General features: G+C 39.6%; 1 protein-coding gene across 2 annotated transcripts in view; it reads left to right on the top strand.

Moving 5' to 3' along the window:
* Positions 1-23,505, top strand: part of LOC144669569 (zinc finger and BTB domain-containing protein 44-like) — a 40,444-nt gene extending 16,939 nt beyond the window's left edge. For both annotated transcript variants that reach the window (XM_078532078.1, XM_078532070.1), the window contains one exon: positions 19,678-23,505. In XM_078532078.1, coding sequence (XP_078388204.1) covers positions 19,678-19,984 — 307 coding nt within the window. In that variant the 3' untranslated portion in view covers positions 19,985-23,505. The remainder of the gene's footprint in view (positions 1-19,677) is intronic.
* The last annotated feature ends 587 nt before the right edge of the window (positions 23,506-24,092 follow it).

Genomic DNA, 24,092 nt, shown 5'->3' with positions numbered 1-24,092 from the left:
TCATATTTGGGCTTCCTGTACATCATGTTGAGTCAACAATTCTAGTTTTGTGTCATGCAGTTACCAGGATGGTAGAAGGGGAACTAGCTGAACTTCTTTTTTGTTCAGCAATTCTTTTGTTCCTATTTTTTTCTGAAATGAGCCTAGTGTTTCCAGCAATACTTTTCTATCTGGAGCGTGTTCCATATTTTGATCATTTTAAATGAAGAACCTAGTAATATTGGGCAGTAACTTCTGACGAGCGTTGGAAAGGGCTGGTCCGCAGGCATTAGAAGAAATAAATGCGCATTTACCTGGTCTTGAAAATTATGTTGACACTTCCGTTTGCCGGGGCTGCATCGAAAGACTCCTCGTAGGCCCCAACGAAGTCTAGCTCCAGCGAATTCAAGGAGGCCACACCTCTTTTACGACATTTGCTGCCGTAAAGCAGGTAAGTTTAAAGGGCCAGGGAAATTGTCAGGCCAGGGGAAAGGTGAGAGTCTAAGGTAAGTGGATAGGATTTGGGGTGTTGGGAGTGGGTGGGTGGATGTTTTGGGGTCACTCAAAGGTCCAGGTAGGGTGATGGGGGCTCGGAAACCCATGGGGAGAGGAGGGGGTCCGGGGAGTCTTTTGGCTGGAGTGGGGGGTTGTGGAGAGTCCAATGGGGCTGATCTGGGGCTTCACAATAGTTACTCAGAAGTTGAAAGAGGTTTTACCTCTCCTAACTTTTTCTGAGTAACTATTGGTTTAACCCTGGTGGAACCACCCAAAGTTTGCTATTTAAACCAAATTTTCTGATGGTTCTCAGTTCAGCGCAATTGTCCAGAGGAAGTATGCACTCCTGGATAATTGCCATGTACACCCTTACCTAGTAACTTCCCAGCGCATCTTTGGGGTAGCCCCCAAATCCGACGGTGGGGAGGGTGGAAGTTACGGGCTCTAATAAATTTGCATTTTCTAGTTTGAACTTGTGACCACTTATTAAGTAGCACCACGTTTAGTTTCGAGTAATTTTCTTCATTTGTCTTTCTTGTACGGTTTGCTACCTTGTATACCTCTAAGATTACTTCTTGGATATCTCCTTCAAGACTGCTTAGCCCATTTATCTTCCATCTTTTCTCATAAGTCAGACCTTTGACGCTAAGGATCAACATAATGTCTCTGAGATCATTGTCTCCCAGCCCTTGACTCTCTCCTTGCTTCTTTGGTGAGAACTGGACACAGTGTTCAAAGTTTGACCATAACATAGCATCAACCTATTTACCTGCTGTTTTGACAACATGGTTTAACATTCTATTGCCTTTGTAAATTGTTCTACGTTGGTGGGACATTTTCAGCATTGACTCTACTAAGGCTCAGGGTTTCTTTCAACTTCATATTTAGCTATTTTGACACCATTCATTAGTGTGTATGTTGTGCTGATTTTTTTCTTTCCTTCTTGTGCAACAACTTCACATTTCACACTTCACATCAAGTTTCTTCTGCCAAGAAATTTGAGTCCCTTCCTACTGCCCCTTCTAGTTTAGTATCTTGGGCAAATGTGACCAATTTGCATTGAGTTCTGAATCCAACTCATTGATTTAAATTAGTGGCGGTCCCATCACTTGTCCCTATAGTATGCCACACTGCTCCCCCCACCCACGCACAGCCTTTTCCCCTCCTCTGGCATAACCATTTGTTTCCTGCCATAAACCAAATTTTTTTCCATTCCCAAGATTTGCCTTCAATCCCTACTACTTTGAGACTGGCTAATAGCCTTTTGTGTAGAACTTTGTTAAAAGCTTTTGAGGTCTAGTTGTATCATGTCATAGGGATTTCTGCAGTTTTCTTGATCAAAAAGAATCATGGTACAGATCAGGAAGCAGATTTCATAGATATAAATTTAAACAAAAAACTTAGTTGCATTTAACAGACTTCTGTTGCTAAATTTTATATCTATTAAATGGTTGAAGATTACATAAACTAATTTTTGGTGGCAGCCTTCCAGTCTCGCCACATTTGCCACAGAGGAAGACAGTGGGCTGAGAAGATACACAATTTGCTGGCCTCTGTTTTCTCTAGGCCCTCTTCTCAGCCAGAGCATTTTGTTTCTGCTTGCCTCTTCCAATGCCCTTCCAAACAGTCAGCCTCCAGAGGTCACGGCCATCAGCAACTACCTCCCCATTGTCAGTATCAATGTCCGCCACCCCCTTATCTCGCTTACAGGTATCCTTGTAGCGAAGGTATGGGCGCCCAAGGTGCTGTGACCCAATGGTCAGTTCATCATACAGAAGGTCTTTCGGCATCCAGCCGTCATCCATTCAATGAAAGTAGCCAAGCCAGCGCAGTCGTCGTTGGCTTAGCAATGAGTGTATACTAATGGAATTAGCATGCTCCAGGACCTCTGAGTAGGTGATCTTGTCCTGCCAAGAAATGCTGAGGATAGGTCTGAGACAAAGAAGGTGGAAACTATTCAGTCTTTTCACCTGCCTATCACATGTTGCCCAGCTCTCAACTGTAGAGGAGTGCACTGAGGATGCCGGCTTGGTAGCCTCATAGTTTGGGGTTTTCAGTCAGGTTGCTGTTGTTCTACACTCTCTTGGTCAGCTGAGTAATTGAAAACTAGTTTAATTAAGATTTATGATAACCAGTATTAAAAGGAAACCCATTCCTACCCACTCCACCATAATTCAGGTATGAACACACTAGTAAGCCATTCAAACATTAAACAGCAAAGCTTATTTTGAGTTGAAATAAAGTACTTTGTTCCTTCCATTGGATTGTCAAAATTGAAAAAAATGTTATTAACATCCAGAAAGTTCGGCCAATTCTTTGTGTAGTATTTTTGACTTTAAAATCAGTTCAATGCATAAATACATAGGGGTTATCTTTTAAGTGAAATCCTCTCTTTCTACTTGATGGTTTCAGTACCTGTAATCTGTATTTAAAACTCCCTCAATTCTACCCACCATCTGTCTTTCACCTCCTACTTTGTTCATTCCCCAAACAAAAGCTTCAGAAGAGTACCCTTTGCTGCACTAGAATAAATTTAACGTTTCCCCTGATGAGCAACCTTGATTCAGGTTCTTATTATAGTGCAACGTTGAGCAGTTTGTAGTGTGGACCTACACCCATTAGGAATGTGTGCTGAATTGAACGCAGTTCTCAAAGACATCCACTTATTTTTTTAACTCAGCAGTAGGATGAGCTTTCTAATAATTCTGCTAACATAACTCATCACAGCATCTATGCAGGATTTTTCAGATTATTGCATTTTTTGCAAAGCATTAAGACAAAAAGTTGCAGTAAGTAGTTGTGCCTTCATTGCATTGGTTGAAATACACAGGAAAATGCAGTAAGAAGCAGCTGTCTACTAGCCAAAATGGGCACATTCTTCTTCTCCCCCACCCCCCAATCCCCAAAAGCTAAACTGGGGCTTCCTAGCAAAAATGTCAAAATTTGTTGGCAAAATTAAAGCTCAAGGGTACACTCAGAGTGGATATGAATTTGATTAAGGGACTGAAAGCATAGAGTATTGGTGAACAGTTGCTTTTCAGACTGGAGGGGTCTGTATTGAGACCACTGGTCCATCTGATCTGTCTTAATGACCTGGACTTGGGTATATAGGGCATAATTTCAAAGTTTGCAGATGACACAAAACTCAGAAATGTAGTAAACAATAAGTAGGAACATATCAGATTTCAGAAATAGACACTTAACAGATGCAGATTAATATAGAAAAATGTGAAGTAATTCATTTTGGTAGGAAGAATGAAAAAAGGCATTGTAAATTAGATGGCACAATTTTAAAGAGGGTACAAGAGCAGAGAGAGAGCTGAGGGTGTAATTATCTTTGAAGGTGACAGGACAAGTTGAGAAGGCTATTTAAAAGGATTATGACATTCTTGGCATATTAATTAGAGACATAGAGTACAAAAGCAGGGAAGTTATGCTAAACCTATTATAAAACATGGATTATGCCTCAGCTGGAATATTGTGGCCAATTCTGCACGCCAGGAAGGGTGACAAGGCCTTAGAGATGGCGCAGAAGCAATTCACTGGTATGGTAGCAGGGATGAGCAACTCAGTTATATGGAGAGACTGGAGAAGCTGGGGTTGTTCTTGGAGCAGAGAAAGTTAAAAGAAGGTTGGATTGACGTGTTCAAAGTCATGAACGATTTTGATAGAGTAAACAACAAACTATTTCCAGTAGCATAAGGGTTGGTAACCAGAGACACAGATTTAAGGTGACTGGCAGAAGAACCAGAGGCAACATGCAGACAGAAACATTTTTTATGCTGAGTTATGACCTGGAATGCACTTTCTGAAAGAGTAGTGGAAGTAGAGTCAATAATGACTTTCAAAAGGAAGTTGGGTAAATAATTGAAGAAAAAAGTAGTTCAGGCCTACAGGGAAAGAGCAGGGGAGTGGGACTAATCGGTTTGCTCTACCAAAGAGCCAGCTCAAATACAATGGAATGAGTGGCCCCCTCATATGCTGTATTATTCTATGTCTTAAATTTGTTTCAAGGTGTGTTAAAATGTGTGCCGTATTTTTTAAAGCACAACATCTTTCCCGCCATGCAGTGGATTCCAATTTTATGTTTGAATCTTTCAGAGTATTGTTCGTTGCAGTTAACTGCCTTTTTAAAAGCCACAACCACTACCATCTAGAAGGACAATGGCAGCAGACAAATGGAAACGCCACTACCTGGAAGTTCCCCTCCAAGCCACTCACCATTGTGACTTGGAACTATATCACTGTTCTTTCACTGTTGCTGGGTTAAAATCCTGGAACTCCCTCCCTAACAGCACTGTGGGTGTACCTACACCACACGGACTGCAGCGGTTCAAGAAGCCAGCTCACCGCCACCTTCTCAAGGGCAATTAGGGATTGGCAATAAATGCTGGCTCAGCCAGCAGTGCCCACAACCCATGAATGAATAAATAAAAATTCTTATTCTTTATTGGAATGTGCATGTCACTGACAAGGCCACCATTTGTTGCCCATTCTTAATTACCCTTGAGAAGATGGTGGTGAGCCACCGCCTTGAACTGCTACAGTCCATCTGGTGCAGCTACACCCACAGTACTGTTACAGAGGCAGTTACAGGATTTTGACCCAGCAACAGTGAAGGAACAGTGATATAGTTCCAAGTTGGGATGATGTGTGGCTTGGAGGGGAATTTACAGGTGGTGGTGTTCCCATGCATCTGCTGCCCTTGTCCTCTTAGGTGGTAGAGGTTGCGGGTTTGGAAAGTGTTGTTGAAGAAGATTGGCAAGTTGCTGCTGTGCATTTTGTATATAGTACACACTACTGACACTGTGCATCACTAGTGGAGGGAGTGAATATTTAAGTTGGTGGATAAAGTGTTGGATCAAATGGGGGCTGCTTTTCCTGGGTGGTGTTGAGCCTCTTGAGTGTTGTCGGAGCTGCATTCATCCAGGTCCTCATCCTATCATCACTGTATCACATTTCTATTTAAGTTTTTAGGATTAAATTTATACCCATTCTTGCCACTGCAAACACTAGTGTTTTCATACCTATAATAGATATTATATAATGTTGATGTAAGGTGCATGCTGAAGTTAGTTTCAGTAGTTTAAAAAAAACTTAATAAACAATGTTTCTTCTAAGCTGCATGGCTGCGCAGCAACCCGGATGTTCCTGTGCAGGCCATGCACAGATCGACCCTTTAAGTTACTATGTGTGCGTGGTGGCATTGAAAAATTTAAAGGGCCCATGCTCTTCAATCAGTCATGCACTACGTTAAAATTAGAGGGTACACTGTTTCTAAGTGTATAGGTTTATATGGGCTTCTTAAAACTGTAGATCTAGTACTGGACAAAGTAAGTAATTCTATCTTCACCAAGTTCAGAGCAACTTAAAAATTACAGTAGCTTCGTAACTTGTTCTATTTTTCTGCACTGTTCACACTTCATCTCAGTATTATTGTGTTTCACATCAGGAGAGGAGAACCAAGATCCATTTTGTTTGGAAAATTTTAGTTACAGGTTTCATTTGGATTTTTGCAGTGCTCTCTCTGGGTGGTACCGTGTAACTAAAGTTTTGGGAGAGGAATGAATAGAGTTAAACAAGCTGCATCTTAAAAATTGAGTGCATTTTTGGAATGCTCTAAGTGTAGGTTATTTTCTTTCTCGTTTTGGTCTTCATCAACTTAAAATATGATTATGGGGTAATGCAATTTTGCAGTAATACTGAAGATAAGGACATGAAAAGCTTTTATTATATCTATAGCCGAAATCTTTATTAAAGCTGGTGAAGGAGAATGCCAACATCGATTTAACGATGTAAACACCAGTGTTTATTTTTGCCAGCTGCAGATGTGAAGGCCAAGTGCAAATTGATCTTTCTAACTGAGGTGCCAATACGATGTCTATCAGCATTGATTTTATAATGCAGCCTGTTATTTTAACTCTGTTTTAAATAGGCCTGAAAACGCTTGGACAGTTCAGTCACACAAGCAACGAGCATTATTTGAATCCAGCAGAAACATAAATATGTATGCTATTCCATGCAAAGCGATGTTCTATTTGTAGAATGTACCATTTATCTATTGACCAACTCTGGCATGAGAATAACGAAAATCCATTTCTACAAATGTATAGCATTGTGCATGGTTAGTGGGAAAATCACTACTGACACTTGCCTAATGCTTCTCTCTCCACCTTTCAAAAAGAATTAAGGATCTCTGAGAGATGTGATTTAACTTTATATCACGTGAAAGCTCTCCAAACGCTTTTTGCCAAATCATATGCCCCATCTCACTTTATAGCAGATACATTTTCATCTATCTTTTAACATTGAGTGAAGATTGGCGTGACTTTCCATCCTGGATGTTGATTTCTGTTCAACATGAAGAAAGACGGCTTTGCTTGGTGCATTATTCTGCCAGCAGTCTTTTGTGGTCTCCAGTAGGTTAATTCCTATTTAGAAAAAGTTAAAACTTACCTTGGAGATTTAAATACAAAAAGAATGTGATAGTTATTTACAAGAATATTAGAATTTTTCTGAAATTTAGGTGAATAGCTTAACTCTTTTGATCTCTGAATACACACTTCACCTTGCATGGTTAGAAAATAATCTTACATATGTTTTCAAGTGTCAACTTTCATGATAGATTTCTCAGAATCAAGTTCAAGCCCCACCCAGGTAGCATACAATCTAGTTTGGCATTTTGATCCAGTACTGAGCAAAAAATACACTAGGAGGTGCAATCTTTCAGATGAGATATTAAACCCAGGTCCCATCTGCCCTATGAGATGGACATAAAAGATCTTTTGATATTCTTCGAAGACTCCCAAGAAGTTCTGCCCAACATTTGTCCCTCCAACCCATGCCACTAAAACAGACTATGTAGTCATTTATGATGAAGCTCATGGGTCTTTGTTATGTGCAAATTGGCTGCCTTATTTCTCTACAACAATGGCCACAGTACAAAACAACGTGCTTTGGGGCACCTTGAAGTTGTGATTAGCCCTATATAAATGAATGTTCTTTTATTAAATTTGTAGCTAGTAATGGAATTTTAATTTTAAAATAAATACTAAAGCTGCTGTTTCCGATTTTCCTTGTAGAATTGTGTCTGGAACCATGTGTTAAATTCCAAGAGGAATGTGCTTCAATTTGTTAAACTTTTAATACCCCAGTAACTTCAAAACAGTAGCTAACCAAATTATGGTGAATGGTGATTGTGTTTCCAATTTAACAGGTTTCAAAAATGTGACATGTAGCCATTGTCATAATCTCTCAGGGCTGAGGATCAAGTAGAAACTTTGTTTTACAAAAGCTGTCCAAGAGCATATTGCATCAAATGATGCATTTCCTGGGCAATGCAGATGTTGGCTAGGAGCAGTAATTAATAAGGACTGTGAGCATCATCTATCATTGTGTCTTTGAGTTCTGTATCCATTGCGATAAATACAGCAGGCATTTTAACCATATTTTTAGTTTGCTAGTGTCATTTGTTTAGTTGCATGCTGCAGTAGAGAGATAGAGCTCCATCGCTATAGATGCCCTTGTTATAATCAACCATGTCTGAGTTAAAGAAACCCGAAGAGTTCTGAAATAATTGTATTTTGGCTTCAGAAGAAAGTTTAAAGCAAAAATGAAATTTGGTTTTGATACTGCTTTTTTCAGTTGTTTCAGCTTTCTTTCTGTATAAGTTTATATCTTACAACAACAATTTTATAGTTTAGCCTGAAATACTATACCAGTCAATGTTTTCAATCAGGTGACTACTATGGCCATCCCGTACAAATCTCCATTGTGTAACTGAAAAAAGTTAATCCTGCGGTGTGCCATATCCATGCTGCCAAGAGGGGTATTATGTTTCGCTTCACATCAGATGCAGGCACACCCATGGTTCCTGCTTCATTGCTGTAGAAAAATGAATGAATGTTGGGTGAAACTGAACTGTAACAATTTCTTTTTCGTCAGTTAAGCTATATGCATGTAGTCTGTCAGCCAGAATACAGAGAAAAGTTCCTCACTGCATTTGATGTTTTCAAGATGCCAAAAAATTATTCCTCCTGAGAATTTAGACTGGCATGATGCATGGAGCAGTTTCATAGATCTTTGGGTTCATTTAACATCAAAAAGTTACTTCATCACTGCCTGTCCTTTTCAAAATTTTTAAGAAAGAAAAATAAATTTTCCCTGAAGCACATAAAAATAGTATTCGGCAAAATGTAGACAAATCTTAAATGTAATTGGGCTTGTGACTTATTTAATTTCCGTGTATTCTATTTTAATGCTATTGGAATGGATCTTTCTATAACAATAGCAGCATGTTCACAACACAGGTTGTTAATATGCAAATTGACTAGCTCTCTGACTTGTGAATCTCCAGAACTTGGTGGTCAACATATGCCAGCTTTGTACAAACAGTATTTTGCCCTTAGCCTCTTCATTATTTTGAAAAAACTTGCTATGATGGCAAATTAATTGGCCATAAAATCTATCATAGAAAGTTAAGTCTAATAATTAAGACAGTAAATACATTTTTAACCATGTCACAATTGTTATCGTAGTGCCAATCAACTTCTCTGGCCCAGAAATTGAACAGTTTAAACCGTGGAGTCTCATTTGTTCAGGTGGTAGGTAAAATTGTTCTAGGAGATTTTTTAAATGTCAGATTTACTTTTCTTTCTCTTTTCTCAAGCTCTCAGTTCAATCTTTTTTTTCCTCTCTTTATCTCTCTTTCTGTACGTGATTTGACTCTAATTCATCCTCCTCAATTGTTTCTCTCTTAACACGTAAGAAACAGGAATAGACTCTATGGCCCTTCTAGTCTGCTCCACCATTCAATATGATCATGGCTGAACTTCTACATCAACTCCATTTTCTTGCCTGCTCTCCATATTTCTCGAACCCATGAGAGACCAACTATCCGCCTGTCTTAGTCTTGAATATGCTCAACAGTGGGGCATCAACAACTATCTGGGGTAGAGACTTCCAAAGACACTCAACCCTCTGAGTGAAGTAATTTCTCCTCATCTCCATCCTAAATGATCAACCTCTTATCCTGAGACTATGCCCTACCCCACCATCCACTATGTCCTAGATTCCCCAGCCAGAGGAAACAATCTCTGTCTACCCTGCCAAGCCCATTCAAAATTTTGTATGTTTCAATGAGATCACTTCTCATTCTTCTAAATTTCAGATAATTGGCCCAATTTACTGAACCACTCATAGGACAACACTCTCATCTCGGGAACCAATGTACCAAAGCTTTGCTGTACCACTTCAAATGCCAGTATATCCTTAACAAAAATAAAAATACCTGGAAAAACTCAGCAGGTCTGCAGCATCTGCGGAGAGGAACACAGTTAACGTTTCGAGTCCGTATGACTCTTATGTCCGTATGATTCGTGCTGAGTTTTTCCAGGTATTTTAATTTTTGTTTTGGATTTCCAGCATCCGCAGTTTTTTGCTTTTATCCCAGTATATCCTTCTTTGATGTGGAGACCAAACTGCACAGAGTACTCTAGGTGTGGCTTCATCAAAGACCTATATGTAATTATAGCAAGACTGCTTGTTCTTTTACCCCAGTTCCCTGCAATCAACATGCCATTTGTCTTTCTAATTGGTTGTTGGATTTGCTAACTTTGTGTTCCTTGTATGGGTACACCCAAGTGTCTCTGAATAGCTACATTTAAATGTTTACACTTTTTGAAAATATTCTGCTTGTCTTTTCTTACTACCAAAGTGAATAACTTTGCACCTCCCCACATTATCCTCCATCTGCCACCTTGTTGCCCACTCACCTAAACTGCCTGTATCTCTTTACAGCCTCTTTGTGTTCTCTTTACAGCTTACACTCCCACTCAGATTTATAACATCAGCAAACTTGGATGCACTACTCTCAGTCTCTTCACCATAAGCTATAACATAGATTGTAAGTAGTTGAGGCCCCAGCACTGATTCTTATGGCACTCCACTGGTTGTAACTGCCAAGTTGAAAATGCCTTGTTTATCCCTACTCTCTGTTTCCTGTCCATTAACAAACCTTCCTTCCTTGCTAACGTATTACCCCCAATTCCATGAGCCTTTATCCCGCCTATGAACCTTTTGTGTAGCACCTTATCAAGTACAATTTGGAAATCCAAGAATACCAATTGGTTCTTCTTTATCCATCCTAATATTCAAAAATCTCTAATTTGGCAAACACGATTTCCCTTTTGTAAAACCATGATGACGCTCTTTGACCTATGATTTTCTAAGTGCGTTGTGAAGACTTCCTTAACAGATTCCAGCATTTTCCCTATGACTAGATGTCAGACTAATTGAATAGTAGAGTTACCTTTTTTCTCTCTCCCTCCTTTCTTGAATAGTAGAGTTCTACTTGCTAACATCCAATCCACTAGTACAGATCAAGTGTCTAGGGAATTTTGGAAAATCATAATCCGTGTACTCACTATCTGCATCTTCCTCTTTTCGAACCATAGGATGTAGACCATCAGCCCTTGGGGATCTGTCAGCTTTTAGTCCTTTTCTCTGCTGATATTAATTACTTGATGTTCCACATTCACATTAGCTTATTGGTTTTCCTCTATTTCTGGCATGTACCTTTGTATCTTCCATTGTCAAGACAGACACAAAATATTTGTTCAATGTTTCTGCCATTTCCTCAAGATTTTCCCTCTCTCTGCCTGTAAGGGACCAATATTCACTTTAGCTACTCTCCTTTTTATATATCTGTAAAAACATTTATTTATAGTCTGTTTTTATATGCCTGGCTAGTTGACCCTGATTCTGTATTTTCCTTTTTTTTAAATCAACCTTTTGATGGCCCTTTGCTGGTTTCTAAAACTTCCAAATCCTCTGGCTTCCTGCTATTCTTCACAATGTTATAAGCCTCTTTAATATAATACTATCCTTAACTTCTCTAGTAAGCCATGGATGGATCTTGCTTGCTGATTTTTTGTTTTTTTAATGGGCTATATTTTTATTGAAATTTTTGAGTCATTTTTAAAAATGTTTTCCACTGTTTATTTTCTTCCACACATTTTTAGTATATTTGCACAGTCAACCTTAGCCAGCTGTCCCCTGGATACCTATGCAATTGGCATTAAGTTGAAGCTTATTTTGGACTCCTGTCTGTCACTTTCAAACTTAATATGGATTTCAATTGTATCATGATCACTTTTTCCCCAAAGATCTTGTACTATGATTATTAATTAACCCGACCTCATTACACAATACTAGATCTAAATAAGCTTTATCCCTAATTCGTTCCACAATGTGTTGTTTTAGGAAACTGTTGTGAAAATAATCTACATGCTTATCTTCCAAACTACTTTAGCCAATTTGATTTGTTTAATCTATATGAAGATTAAAATTCCCTGTCTCCCACCCCACCCATCCACCAGATTATTACACTGCCTTTACACTGCTTGTTACAAGCCCCAATTATTCCTTGCTTAATGCTCTGTCCAATGGAGTAATTACTGTTAGGTCTATAAACTACTCTCAACACAGTTCCTGACCCATATTATTCCTAATCTCCACCCACTGATTCTACTTCCTGACCTTCTAAGCCAAGATCCTTTCTTCCTACTGTCTTTATGTCATTCTTTATTATCAGGGCTGCTACTCTTTCCATTCTGCCTGTCTTTTCAAAACGTTGTGTACCCTGGAATATATATTTCCCAACCTTGGTTACTTTGTAAGCTCTCTCTGTGCTGGCGATTAGGTCAAACCCATTTATCTATTTGTACCACAAGTTCATCCACCTTGTTAGAAATGCTTTGTGCATTCAGGTAAAGAGCCTCTCATTTTACATATTTACCACTATCCTTTGCACAGATCTTTTTCACTGATACACTATTGCTGTTAAGCTCTCTGTGTCCTCCTGTTCCACTCTGCTTGTCTTTACCTAAATCTCTACACTGCTCTATTGCCTTGACTTTTCTCTTTAGATTTCTAAATTTTCCTTCACCTGACCCCTCCCCTGCCTCTTTTAATTTAAAGCACAATCCACTGCTCAAGTTATACAATTCGCCATGACTGGTCCCAGCCTGGCTTAAGTGGAGCCCATCCCAATGGAAATGCTCCCTCATTCCCCAGTACTGGTGTCAGTGTCCCTTGAATCCAAACCCCTTTTTCTCACACCACTCTTTGAGCAACATGCTTAATTCTCTAATCTGCTGAACCCCATGCCAGTTTGCATATGGCTCTGGTAATAATCCAGAAATTGTTAGCATTGAGGCCCAGTATTGATTTAGAACTCAATTTCTGAAACTCCCTCTGCAGAACCTCATTCTTAGTTCTACAGATGTCAATTGTTCCAACTTGATCATGATAACTAGATCCCCTTCCTTCCACTTTTAAGTTCTTCCCCAGCTGTGAAGGAAACTTTGGCAGGCAATGCAACCTTTGGAATCCCGGTCTCGGCCACAGAGAACTGTATCTATTCCCCCAACTATGTTTTGCGCTGTCACTGTCATGTTTCTTTTTACTATTCCTATTTGAATGGCCTCCAGCACCATAGTGCCGTTGTTAGTTTGTCCACCCAATGTACCGTCGTTCTTCTCATCCCCACAGGCAGCAAGTACCTCATGCTTGTTGAACAAACATTGTAGCCAAGACTCCTTTATCAGCACATCCTGGATCCTCATTCTTGCCTGATCCGCAGTCATACTCTCTTGTACCTGATCACTGACCATCTCTAGGATACTACTTTTTCTAAGGGGTGTAATTGCTTCTCAGAAAAGGTAACACTATCCCTTCCTGATGCCCTCTAATGTCTGCAGCTCAAATTTCAACTCAACAAATCTACACTAAAGTTCCTCGAGCTGTAGATGCTTCTTGCACATGTGGTTGACCAGAACCACAATGCTGTCCAGAAACTCCCACATGCAGCAGTTGTGGTACACCACCTACTCTGCCATGTCTATCTAAACTGTTTACATGTTTAATTATTAAAGTAGTTAAAATTATTTTTCAATTGATTATTTCAGTTCTGTAGATTAGTTAATCTGTCTAGTTTACTAACTAAATAAAAAGTTACAGATCCTTAACTCTGAATTTGATGCACCTCCCTTGCTTAAAGAGCAAAAATAAAACTCTAATACTTAGCAACCAATCACCTATCTGCTGCCCTGTGACATCCCTCCTTGATTTTTGTTGGTTGATCCAATTTTGAATTCTTTCGCACGATGCTCCGGGTTCTGCTGATGAGACCCTGTTTTTATCTTCTCAGCCCTCTCCTGCAATACTCCCCAAAGCCCTCTATAATTACAGCAAAACTCCCTTACTTATATACTCCAACCCTTTACAATAAAGGCTAACATACCATTTGCCTTTCTAATTGCTTGCTGTACCTGCATATTAACTAAGTGATTCATGTACCCAAAATCATCTGAATACCAACATTTACTAGTGTCTAACCTTTTTAAAAGAGAAAAAAAACCTCCCTTTCCATTCTTCCTCCCAAGCTGGATAATTTCACACTTCAATTATAATCCATCTACCACCTTCTTGCTTAATCACTTACCTGATTTCTTTGCAGCTTCTTTGTGTTCTCCTCACAGCTTACATTCTCACCTAGCTACACATTGTCAGCAAACTAAGATATATTGCAACAAAAATAGCTGGAAAAACTCAGCAGGTCTGACAGCATCTGTGGAGAGGAATACAGTTAACATTTTGAGTCCGTATGACTCTTCATCAGATGTTCTGATGAAGAGTCATACAGACTGGAAACGTTAACTGTATTCCTCTCCACAGATGCTGCCAGACCTGCTGAGTTTTTCCATCTATTTTTGTTTTTGTTTCAGATTTCCAGCATCCGCAGTATTTTGCTTTTATCTAAGATATATTGCACTTGGTCTCCTCATCTAAATCATTGATATAGATTGTAAATTGCTGAGACCCAAACATTGATCCTTACGGAGCTCCACTAGTTACATCCTGCCATCCGACAAATGACTTGTTTATTACTACTCTCTCTTTTCTTTCCCTTAACCGATCCTCTTTCTGTGCTAACATACTGCCCCAAATCCTCTGGGCTGTAATCTTGTGTGAAAGACTCTTGTATGGCACTTCATCGAATGGCTTCTGAAATCTGTTTCTTTCTCAATCATTAAATCTCATTGATTAAGGAGGTACGTTTTTGGTCCGACTGTTCAGTGAGGTTCCAGATGCCCTGTTGCCATGGCCACACTGTTATCCACTCATGCAGCAAGTTTAACTTAGAAGGTTTCATGAAAGAAGTCTAACAAAATGGGCATCATTGTTACATGTAGAGATTTTGCTCAATATACCCATGTTCATGTCGTAATTGCATATGAAAAATCAGTATTACCCATTGTAGTACCCCATGTAATCTCTTTCCAGACTGAAAAGTTTCCAATTATGGCTACTGTCTGTATCTGCATTTGAGCCAATTTCTTATTCAGTGCCCTGGAGTCACTGACACCACATTAACCATTAATTGCTGATGTAGAATCTTGTTGAAAATTTTCTAACTATCCAAGAATAGAACGTGTTCAAACTAAAATGGTATTTCTTCCATTTTGTAAGAGAGACTGATTATATAATGAATAAATAGCTATAATAAAGGCAGTCTGAACTGTTGAGTGTGATTTTAAATTCCAGCACCATGAGCTACTATTCTATACAGTTATAGTGTGGCAATGTAAAATGTTCATGTAAAACCAGCTTTACTTTCATTGTTAAGCTTTGTTTTATCTGTTGATATGGCAGGTGTTTGCATTTGTAGTATCTGATGATTGTCAATATGAATGGATTTCTTTATTACATCCGTACTTGCTGTGCAATTGGGATTAAATGACATACAGAAAAGTGTACGTAACACATTTCACAGTAGAACTGTTGGCTTTGAATGAACATAATGACAGCGATTAGTCGTATAGATTTATGTATGTTCATTGCAGACTAATGTGTAGAAAGCTTAATGGTCTGCGGCAGATACAGTAAAGTGAACAGTGAGGAAAGAGTTACTAATTAAGTGCTTACTGATTTTTTGAGAGGAACCAAATGTTTCACTATCACTGTCAGCAATGTAATTATGTTGGAGATAAGTTTAAAATTTAGAGGGTCCTTTGCTAAGTTTTGTAGCTGCATGTTGAACTTGCACATGGTCTAAGTTACCATGTATGCCATCATGGTTTGTCCTGCCCCCAAAACTCAGTGGTTTGATAGGCAATGGTGGAAACATTTGCATTTGCTGCATGTTACACTGGAAAGTAAAATTGCAGATTGTGGTTCATCTGGCTGGTACAATATATTCATAATCATAATCGTCCATTCTTTCAAGTGACCAATTTTTCCTTATGTTTTTCCGCACAATCAGTTTCCACTGCCTTTCTGTGTAGTTAAACCTAAACTGTCTGTGGACCTATTGTCTATGTTTGTAATCAGATGGTTTGTGATAATATTTTGAAACATAATCACCCACATTTTGTGGTACAGATAATGGTGAGGCTATCAGCACTCACTATTATCAAAGAATAAATTAGACAGCAGTCTTCTGCAGCTACGCATGCACAATTAAATAGAGAAATCAAAGTTGTTGTCTGATTTACTTTGCTCCTTCAGAAGCTTCACTGTACCAGTATCTTGCTGAGGGACTTGGCATTTAAACAGTTGCAATGGCTTGAGATTGCTGTATTTGGGTAATAGATACCCACTAAACTTGCCAGAAAAGTTGGATTTGTTCATTCCGGGGTAAGTAAACCTGTAAAGGTATGGTAAGTTTTAATTTAAGTTTAAAAAAAACCCTCTGGCCTTGAAAATTAAACTTTTCAAATGTGAAGTCTTCTTCTTTCGGATATTAATTATTGTTGGAGAATTAAAATGTAATTTTTAAACCTTTCTTTCCACTCTTATTCTGCGTTCTATATGTGACTCGGCTTTGAATTAAATATTACACCTACTGGTTCAAATCTTGTGCACCTTAGTAGGGATTCTTCAATCTGGTTAGGGAGCTACACAGTTGCTTGCTCTGTTCACACAGGTCACTGTGCTGAAATGAATTCCTAATCACTGCAAATTCCAGCACAAAGCTCCACAGAAAGACTGTATAGAACAGACTGGCCAACACCCGGCACACAGGCCAGATGCGGCCCACAATGCCTCTCTATGCTGGCCCAAAGAGCCACAGTTCAAAATACTACCAAGATGGGTAAGTGAATTTGAAGATTCTTCAAGGAGCCAGAGGTGGGGAGGGAGAGAGACTGGCTCCCGAGCCGGAGGTGGGGAGGGAGGGAGGTTGGCTGCTGGGCTGGAGGTGGGGAGGGAAGGAGACTGGCTGCCGGGCCGGAGGTGGGGAGGGAAGGGGACTGGCTGCCGGGCCGGAGGTGAGGCAAGAGGGAGACTGGCTGGGGTGGGATGAGAGATGCTTCCAGGCCCCGGGGGTGGTGGGGGCAGAGAGTCTGGAGCCTGGGTGTGAGCGAGAGAGAGAGAGAGGGCATGTGTCTGTGAGACAGAATTTTCCGTGCCTGTTGGCTTCGGGTGCCATGGCGGGCGTGAGCGAACGATATGGCTTCCTGCCAAAAATTGGTTTCATGACGTTGTGAAACCAGTTTGCAGTCATCCGCTCCGCCTGTCAATGGTGGACCGGGTTTCACGCCGCTGCACTTTGGGAACTTCATTGTAATACCCCTGCATATCTTTATAAGCCCAGCTCACTACAATCATCCCCGAACGTCAAATTTACCCCCCACATTGGCAGGAAAATGTGCTGGCGCAGAACACGTCTTGCAAGTGTGACAAGAACGCATTAGGGCCTTCTCACATAGTGGACAACTCAGGAGAAGAGGATGCTGGAGCCCAACAACAACGGGAACCTGGATCAACGGTGCATTGCAAGCTGGCTGGATTCTCATGGACATGGCTGCGCTGCGAAGCACCTCACGGAAGGTGGAAGATCACCATTCAGGGTCTGCTTCGGTACCTCAGTGTCTTGGCCATGGTCTGCAATGGATGATCGTCAAGTGGGGTGGAGAGGAAGTTGTGGGTTTGGGAGAGGAAGGTGTGTCAAGGGCAAGTGAGGTTGGGAGGGGGGCAGCGAAGGTGTTGAGTGGTGAGCTTTAGTGGGGGAACAATGGTATCGGGAGGGTGAGGTTGGAAGGGGTGTACAAAGATTTCAGGGGGAGGTGAGGTTGGGAGTGGGGGGGGATGAAGGTGTCATGGGGAGGTGAGGTTGGGAGGGAGGATGAAGGTGTCATGGGGAGGTGAGGTTGGGAGGGAGGATGAAGGTGTCATGGGGAGGTGAGGTTGGGAGGGAGGGAATGAAGGTGTTGGGGGTGGTGAAGCTTTGGGCGATGGTGTCGGTGGGGGAGGTTCAGGTTGTGGGGCAAGCAGGGTGTTGGGGGTTGAGGTTGGGAGTGGGGAGCAAAGGTCTTGGGGGAGGTGAGGCTGGACTGGGGGGAATAAAGGTGTCGGTGGGGGGGGGAGGAGGGGGAGGAGATGATGTTGGGAGGGGAGGACGCTGTAACGGTGGAGTAAATGGCACCTGAGGAGGTAGGTGTAAGGGGGGGAGGAAGGAGTTCCGAGGAAGATGGAGTTCCAGGGTGGGGGGTGGTGTCCAGGTGAACGTGCAAGGAAAGGGCATGTGGAGTCAATGACTGCCTCTTGGGGAGCAAAATGAGGGTGTGGTTGGAGGGAATGGTGAGAATGAGAGAGGGTAGAATGAGCCATTAGGGTGGGAAGGTGAGGTTGTGATGGTATCAGTAGAAGGGATGGCGAGAGTGGTTGGTGGGGGGGAAAGCAGTGGGAGAACTCGCGAAGCTTGTCAATGAAGCTGAAAGACACTATTACACATTATTCAATGAAAAGGAATATATTTTCAGATTATGAAGTGTCAGTGTGTTCACCCATTCCTAACACTTCTTGGTGCAACCCTGACATCCGCAGCAGGGGTGGAGACAGCCTGTGCAATGGTTGGTCCTGTTGCCTCTAACAACAAGTGTGTGGGTCCTCTGGAGGCCTCTGCTTGCTTTGGCAGTTCTCCCGTGGACAAGCTGTTCCTTCTGCAGTGACAGAGGACGATGTTGAGGGGGTCACAGGCAAAGGGAACTCGAAGGGAGAGGACAGCCTCTGAGATTCCTGAGTGGATGACCCAGGGGTGTCCAGCTGCTGCTGCACCTCCCTTCGGGTGCCTGAGGGCCTCGGCCTGATACTTTAAGGGGAAGGAGCATCTAGAAGGAGGTGCCCCGTTTACCCCTTGCATCGAGACTGTGTGTGTGTGTGTGTGCACGCGGCAGGGTGTGCGGGCGTGCGGCAGGGGGAATGTTGGGACGTGGCTCACTTGCACTCTTAGGGTTTTCACTCACCCTTACCCCCACACACCAACATATACAACCACTCACCCAGTGGTTGGGGGTGAGTGAGTGTGCGCCGTGAGATTGGCAGTGAGCGGGACATGCGCACACACTCCTCTCACACTCTAATATTCATTTTTATTGATTACTTTTTAAAATTATCAAATTATTGCTTTGATATTGTTTTATTTTTGCTCAGTAAGTTGTTTATTCTTTTTATTTGAAATTCAGGTTTAATGTTAACCTTTTTTTTATTTACACGCTGAATTCAAATTCTCAAACTGCTAACTCACATTCTCTGAATAATTAGTCCAGTAACAACATCGCTGCAATACCGACCATTGTAGAGTTATATTTTATCAAATTTTGGGATTCCAACTTGTCATTAAAATGTGTCAACAGTAGAATAAAGTAGAATTTTCGAAGATATAGATAATCAATAGTTAAAAACAGATTTTGTACATTTGTCTATTATTAAACCATTATCAGGAAATTGTCTAGAGATGCTAAGGTAGAAAGAAGTATTATCATCTAGGAGTTGCATGTGATCTGATTGTACCACGCAGTGTCCCACACCAGTTCGCATTCATTCAGTCTTGTATAGAATTGGTGATCTAGGTGTAAAGTGTTAACGGGTTGTTCTTATTTTGGTGCTGCATTAAATGCAATCCGCTAGTAAGTTTATTTCAAAAGTCTAATAAATTTTCATTTAAGATGTATGTTTCTGTTTCCATGGATTAACAATGGATAATTTTACAATGATTTGCATATTGGCCGTTTTTAATCTGTAGTTTTATAAATTTTGATCTAAGTACACCAGGTGTAAAATTTCAAGGTAAAGAGACAGATTAGGATTGAGTTGTACTTCAATATCCTGGATAAAATATTAAACTTACTTGTTTTTCAGTGACTTCATTGTGCCAGACTACCTGAAACAAGAGCAAGAGGAGGCCCTTGGTCAGTATGATATCGGAGACAATGGCTTTGATAGCAACTCAGCAGTGCAAATGCCAGTTATTTCACAGGTGTCCTCCACACAGAACTGCGACACTGCATTCCCACTTGGGCACTTGGCTGGACTTATGAACAAGGACGATGAAATAATGGAAGAACAGAAGACGAATGGCTCAGATGTAAATGGAATCCTTGGTGCAAGAGAAGATCTACATAAGAGAGGTTCTCCAGAGGAAGGACCTCATATCCTTTATAATTAAGTTATCCCTGGTAGTTAAATTTCAGTTCTTTTGGAGAAAGTGCCTGGACCTGGGTCAAATGATTCTTGGAGCTTTTCTTCCAGATTCCGAACTATGATTTAAAATAGGTCAACATTGCATTACTTGACCATCAGAGGCTTCAGACATGTCAATGGGCCTTCACTTACTTAGAAGCACATTTAACCACGCATTTCTTAATTCACACAGCAGGCATAGACCTTGGAAGAAGCTATGGTACAGCTTTTGAACAATATACAGCAAACAGTACCTTCTAAAAATGTTTTACATTATACCTTCATAAAGCTGCCAATAGTACTTTGCCTGTCATATCGGCATCTGGGGACACAAATTAGGATCAAAGTTTGAAATGCTGCATTGGTGGACAAGAAAAACTCATCTCTGATTTTATCTGCATCAAGTCACTGGAAACATATCAAATGTTTAAATACTACATAAATGTTATCTGCCTGAAACGATTTTATGAGAGATATGTTGAATATTCTAATACAACTAAATGATGTTCACAGGGTATGAAATTTCAAAATGTCCATCAGAAAGTGGATTTTTTTTCCAGCAAAAAATACATTTGTACAATAATACAAACCTTTTTATCAATAAGAATTTGAAATTGGCATTGTGAATATAAATGCTAGCCTGGATATCTATTCCTGAATAGTTGCTTCTTTCGTGCACTCCAAATTGTGCCATATTTCCTTCTGTACAATCAGATGGTTTTTGGTTACTTGTTCAAAGTACCACCTAGTGATGGGAGTAAGGGAAGGGAAGATTTGTTGAAAGCCATGAGGACCTTTCAGCCAGGCATCTGGCTTTTTGAAGAGCCATTTGACCATTACATTCCTGGCTGAAAAGATTAGTGTTCCAATTGCTGTTTTTCCAGTTCAGGAAAGAAATAGATTGGTATTCAGCATAGCACAGTTATAAAATTAATGTCTGTTGAGTGTAAAACTAATGTGTAATTAGTTTCCTGGCCAACTGGGTGAAGAACCTTAAGGGTTCCATTAGAAGTTGGTTTCAGAGCCATTACATATTTGGCTGTGACCTGGTGCCACCAAAGTGTGACCTTTTTACATCTACGTGATTTAAAACTGGATATATTCAGATGTTTTCCAGTACATATTTTACTATTAACCTGAAGTAATGGTGAATGCATATTCCCTTCAGAAGTGTTTAGCTACTTTTTAGTCTCTTGTAACTTGTGGATGTGCGTTAACATTGACACCACAGTTGGTGGCACGTTAGTGAAGAGTATTTTCAGGGAGCTTGTTTGCCTTGGCTGTTGTTGAATCAGTGGTTTATTGCAAACTTTTCTAAAACAGAAGTTTTTTGTGCTAACAGATAACTGGTTTTAAGCTTAAATGTTCAGACTTAGATTTCTACGGCTGTTAAAGGTTTTTTTTAAACAATCTACACAATTTGCTGTTTTGTGAAGTGTTCACCTTTTTGAAGGTGTTAATTACAATTGTTGATTCATTTGTTAATATGTGCATAGGATCATGTAATATTTGGACAATCTGAAGGCATGCTGTGATTGATTAAGGCATGTGTGTTTTAATTTTTTTTATTTTTAGTAACTTCTGTAGTCTTGGTATTCAAAATATTTAGGAAGTAGCACTCCTGAGAGTAAAGCACAGATAACATTGATGGTTTGGGCTTTATTCAAATAAATATATTCAGTTATATATTAACCTTACCAGCAATACTGAAAGATTCTTGTCTGGGTAGCCAGAGTACCTTGTAGAGAAATAAAAGCTGAAAGTATGCTGGAAGCATAGATGGAAAAGCCTCTTACCATGTTAATTTTGTATGCAAGAGGGTCTGGATAAATGTAATACTGATCCATGCATAAAATTGGGTGTTTCAACACCTTTAGTGTAAAGATGTTTAGACTATCCAATTTTGGCAGGTTAGTTATGTGGTGGTAAGGATTCTGTATTCCACTCAGTCATGTTGACTTGCATTCTGGGAATGTAGTTTATATGACTGTCAAACTGCTCAACGTCCCAAAAAGAAACTCAATTAGTTGCAGAGATGTTTTTGATCAACATCTCTGGTATTCTTAAATATCAAAACCGAAGATGATTTAAGTAATTCCAGATAGCACCACCTTGCTGGTTTGGTTAAATTTTGGCCTATTTGCCATGTGAATCAAAACTTCAGCTTATGTTGTTTATCTTTGAAATACACGCATGTTAATTCTAAAGGATGGCCATGCTGCAGTGATTTTTCCATTGTAAAACCTGAGTAGCCAGCATTGTAACATCTCTAATGGTTTAATTTTATCTTACTTTGAAAATACAAATAATTCTTTATTGGAATTTATATTGGCTTTTCAGTCCAGTTTTCCAGCAGTCAAGCTATATCCTCTTTGCAATTCTAATTGAGGCATGCAGCCATCAGACAACAGGATAATTTTACCCAATACCCCAATTAGTCAATTTCTGAAGTGTGCAAAAATGAGAAAAAAAGTAAACACTTCACTCGTTGTGAAATATTTTCATTATAGCTAAATGAAAGTAGCATTTACATATAAAGAAACACCTTTACAAATAGACATAAGGGAAGTGAATGCCTAAATAGGAAAATATTAGCAACATTTGGATGTTTGAGAAATTAAGTTGCTTATCTTACATTTATTAATATATCATGTTTTTAATTGTTTTCCATTACTAAAAGCTCTGTTCTACCAGAGTGGGTAAATGGTTAAATCAACTGTACATGTCCACTATTCAAAACGATAAAGGAAATTGTAGGTACAGTCAATAATACTACAGTAATTGTCCAGTTTGTTTACATGGGCATGGTTGAAATTAAACATTTTATGTATATCTATAGTAGTAGATACTGAAGTAGTTCCTTTGTCCTGTACTTCAAATGTGCATTTTTTAATTGTGTTTATATACTTTGCATTCTTGGAAAGCCCAGCACTTTGTCACTCTACATTTTGGTGATCTTAAACTCATATTCCCATCACTGCCATAAACTATTTCAAAGACATTAATAAAGCTGAGCCTACAGTGTCCCTGTTGTGGTCACCTACTTGTACATACTGTATAGTCTAATGACTTGGAAATAATGCTAACCTGTTGAGCAAAAGAATTCAGATGGAATTTTTGATAGTGCGATTGTCAGTAAATTGGATATTTTTTTGGTTTGAAAACCTGGTTTTCACCAGCTTGGCCCCATGGCAGGCTAGTATCTTAAAACGTAGCCAACATTGAAAATGAGAAATTCCAGTTTCAATGTGCTTGAGTTGTAAATGTAAAGAACTTTCTGCTCTGGCTATGGGTTTTACTATATTCATCCTGTTGTGGGGTGGGTGTATATGTGTGTGTGTGTGTGTGTGTGAGTGTGTGTGTATATAGGGAAAAGTTCACATATTCTATTTTCATGCTCATATGGTCACAAGAGGCAAGTAGCATTGTATAAAGTTTGATAAAATAATACTGCAGTTGATAATCTGTGTGGAAATTATAAATAAAACTCTTTACCATTATATACTGCATACTGTGGTGTGCATGTTTTTGTCCAAAATAAAATGTCTTCTTTCCACAGTCCAATATTTTTAATAAGTACTTGAGTTTATTACATTGATATTGAAACTGTAACTATAGAAAATCAGGTGTCAGTGTAACTATTTTTCACAGCTAACCCAAATGAACTGAAAGTCAAACTTGTAGCATCTTAAAGTTTCCCACATTGTGTACTGAGTGTACAACTACTTTTAATATTTATCTCATTTTTGTTAGTGATTAGTTTTTAAATAATTGATAAATGAAAGGATTATATTGCGATATGTTTTTCCCTCATTGCATTTACTTTAAATCTGTTCATTTTTTAAAACCTACTTCTTCAATTAAATTGACTTGCAAGCACTTAAGGAACCTCATAATGGTGTACTTTTGTTTGGTTTTCCAATGATTATCTATACTGTAAGTTATTTAATACCACTCTGGATTCCCCATTTATATCTCTGTGATCCTGAATTGGGGAAATACTATCCTCTATCACTGCTTTTTAATTATGCCTGCCATTGAATGCCTGGTAAACCTCACTGCAAAAGAGACAATTAAATTAAAATTTTAATCAG

The sequence above is a fragment of the Cetorhinus maximus genome, chromosome 2 (genome assembly GCF_964194155.1).
Source record: "Cetorhinus maximus chromosome 2, sCetMax3.hap1.1, whole genome shotgun sequence".
Taxonomy (NCBI): domain Eukaryota; kingdom Metazoa; phylum Chordata; class Chondrichthyes; order Lamniformes; family Cetorhinidae; genus Cetorhinus; species Cetorhinus maximus.
This window is presented reverse-complemented; position numbering and strand designations above follow the sequence as displayed.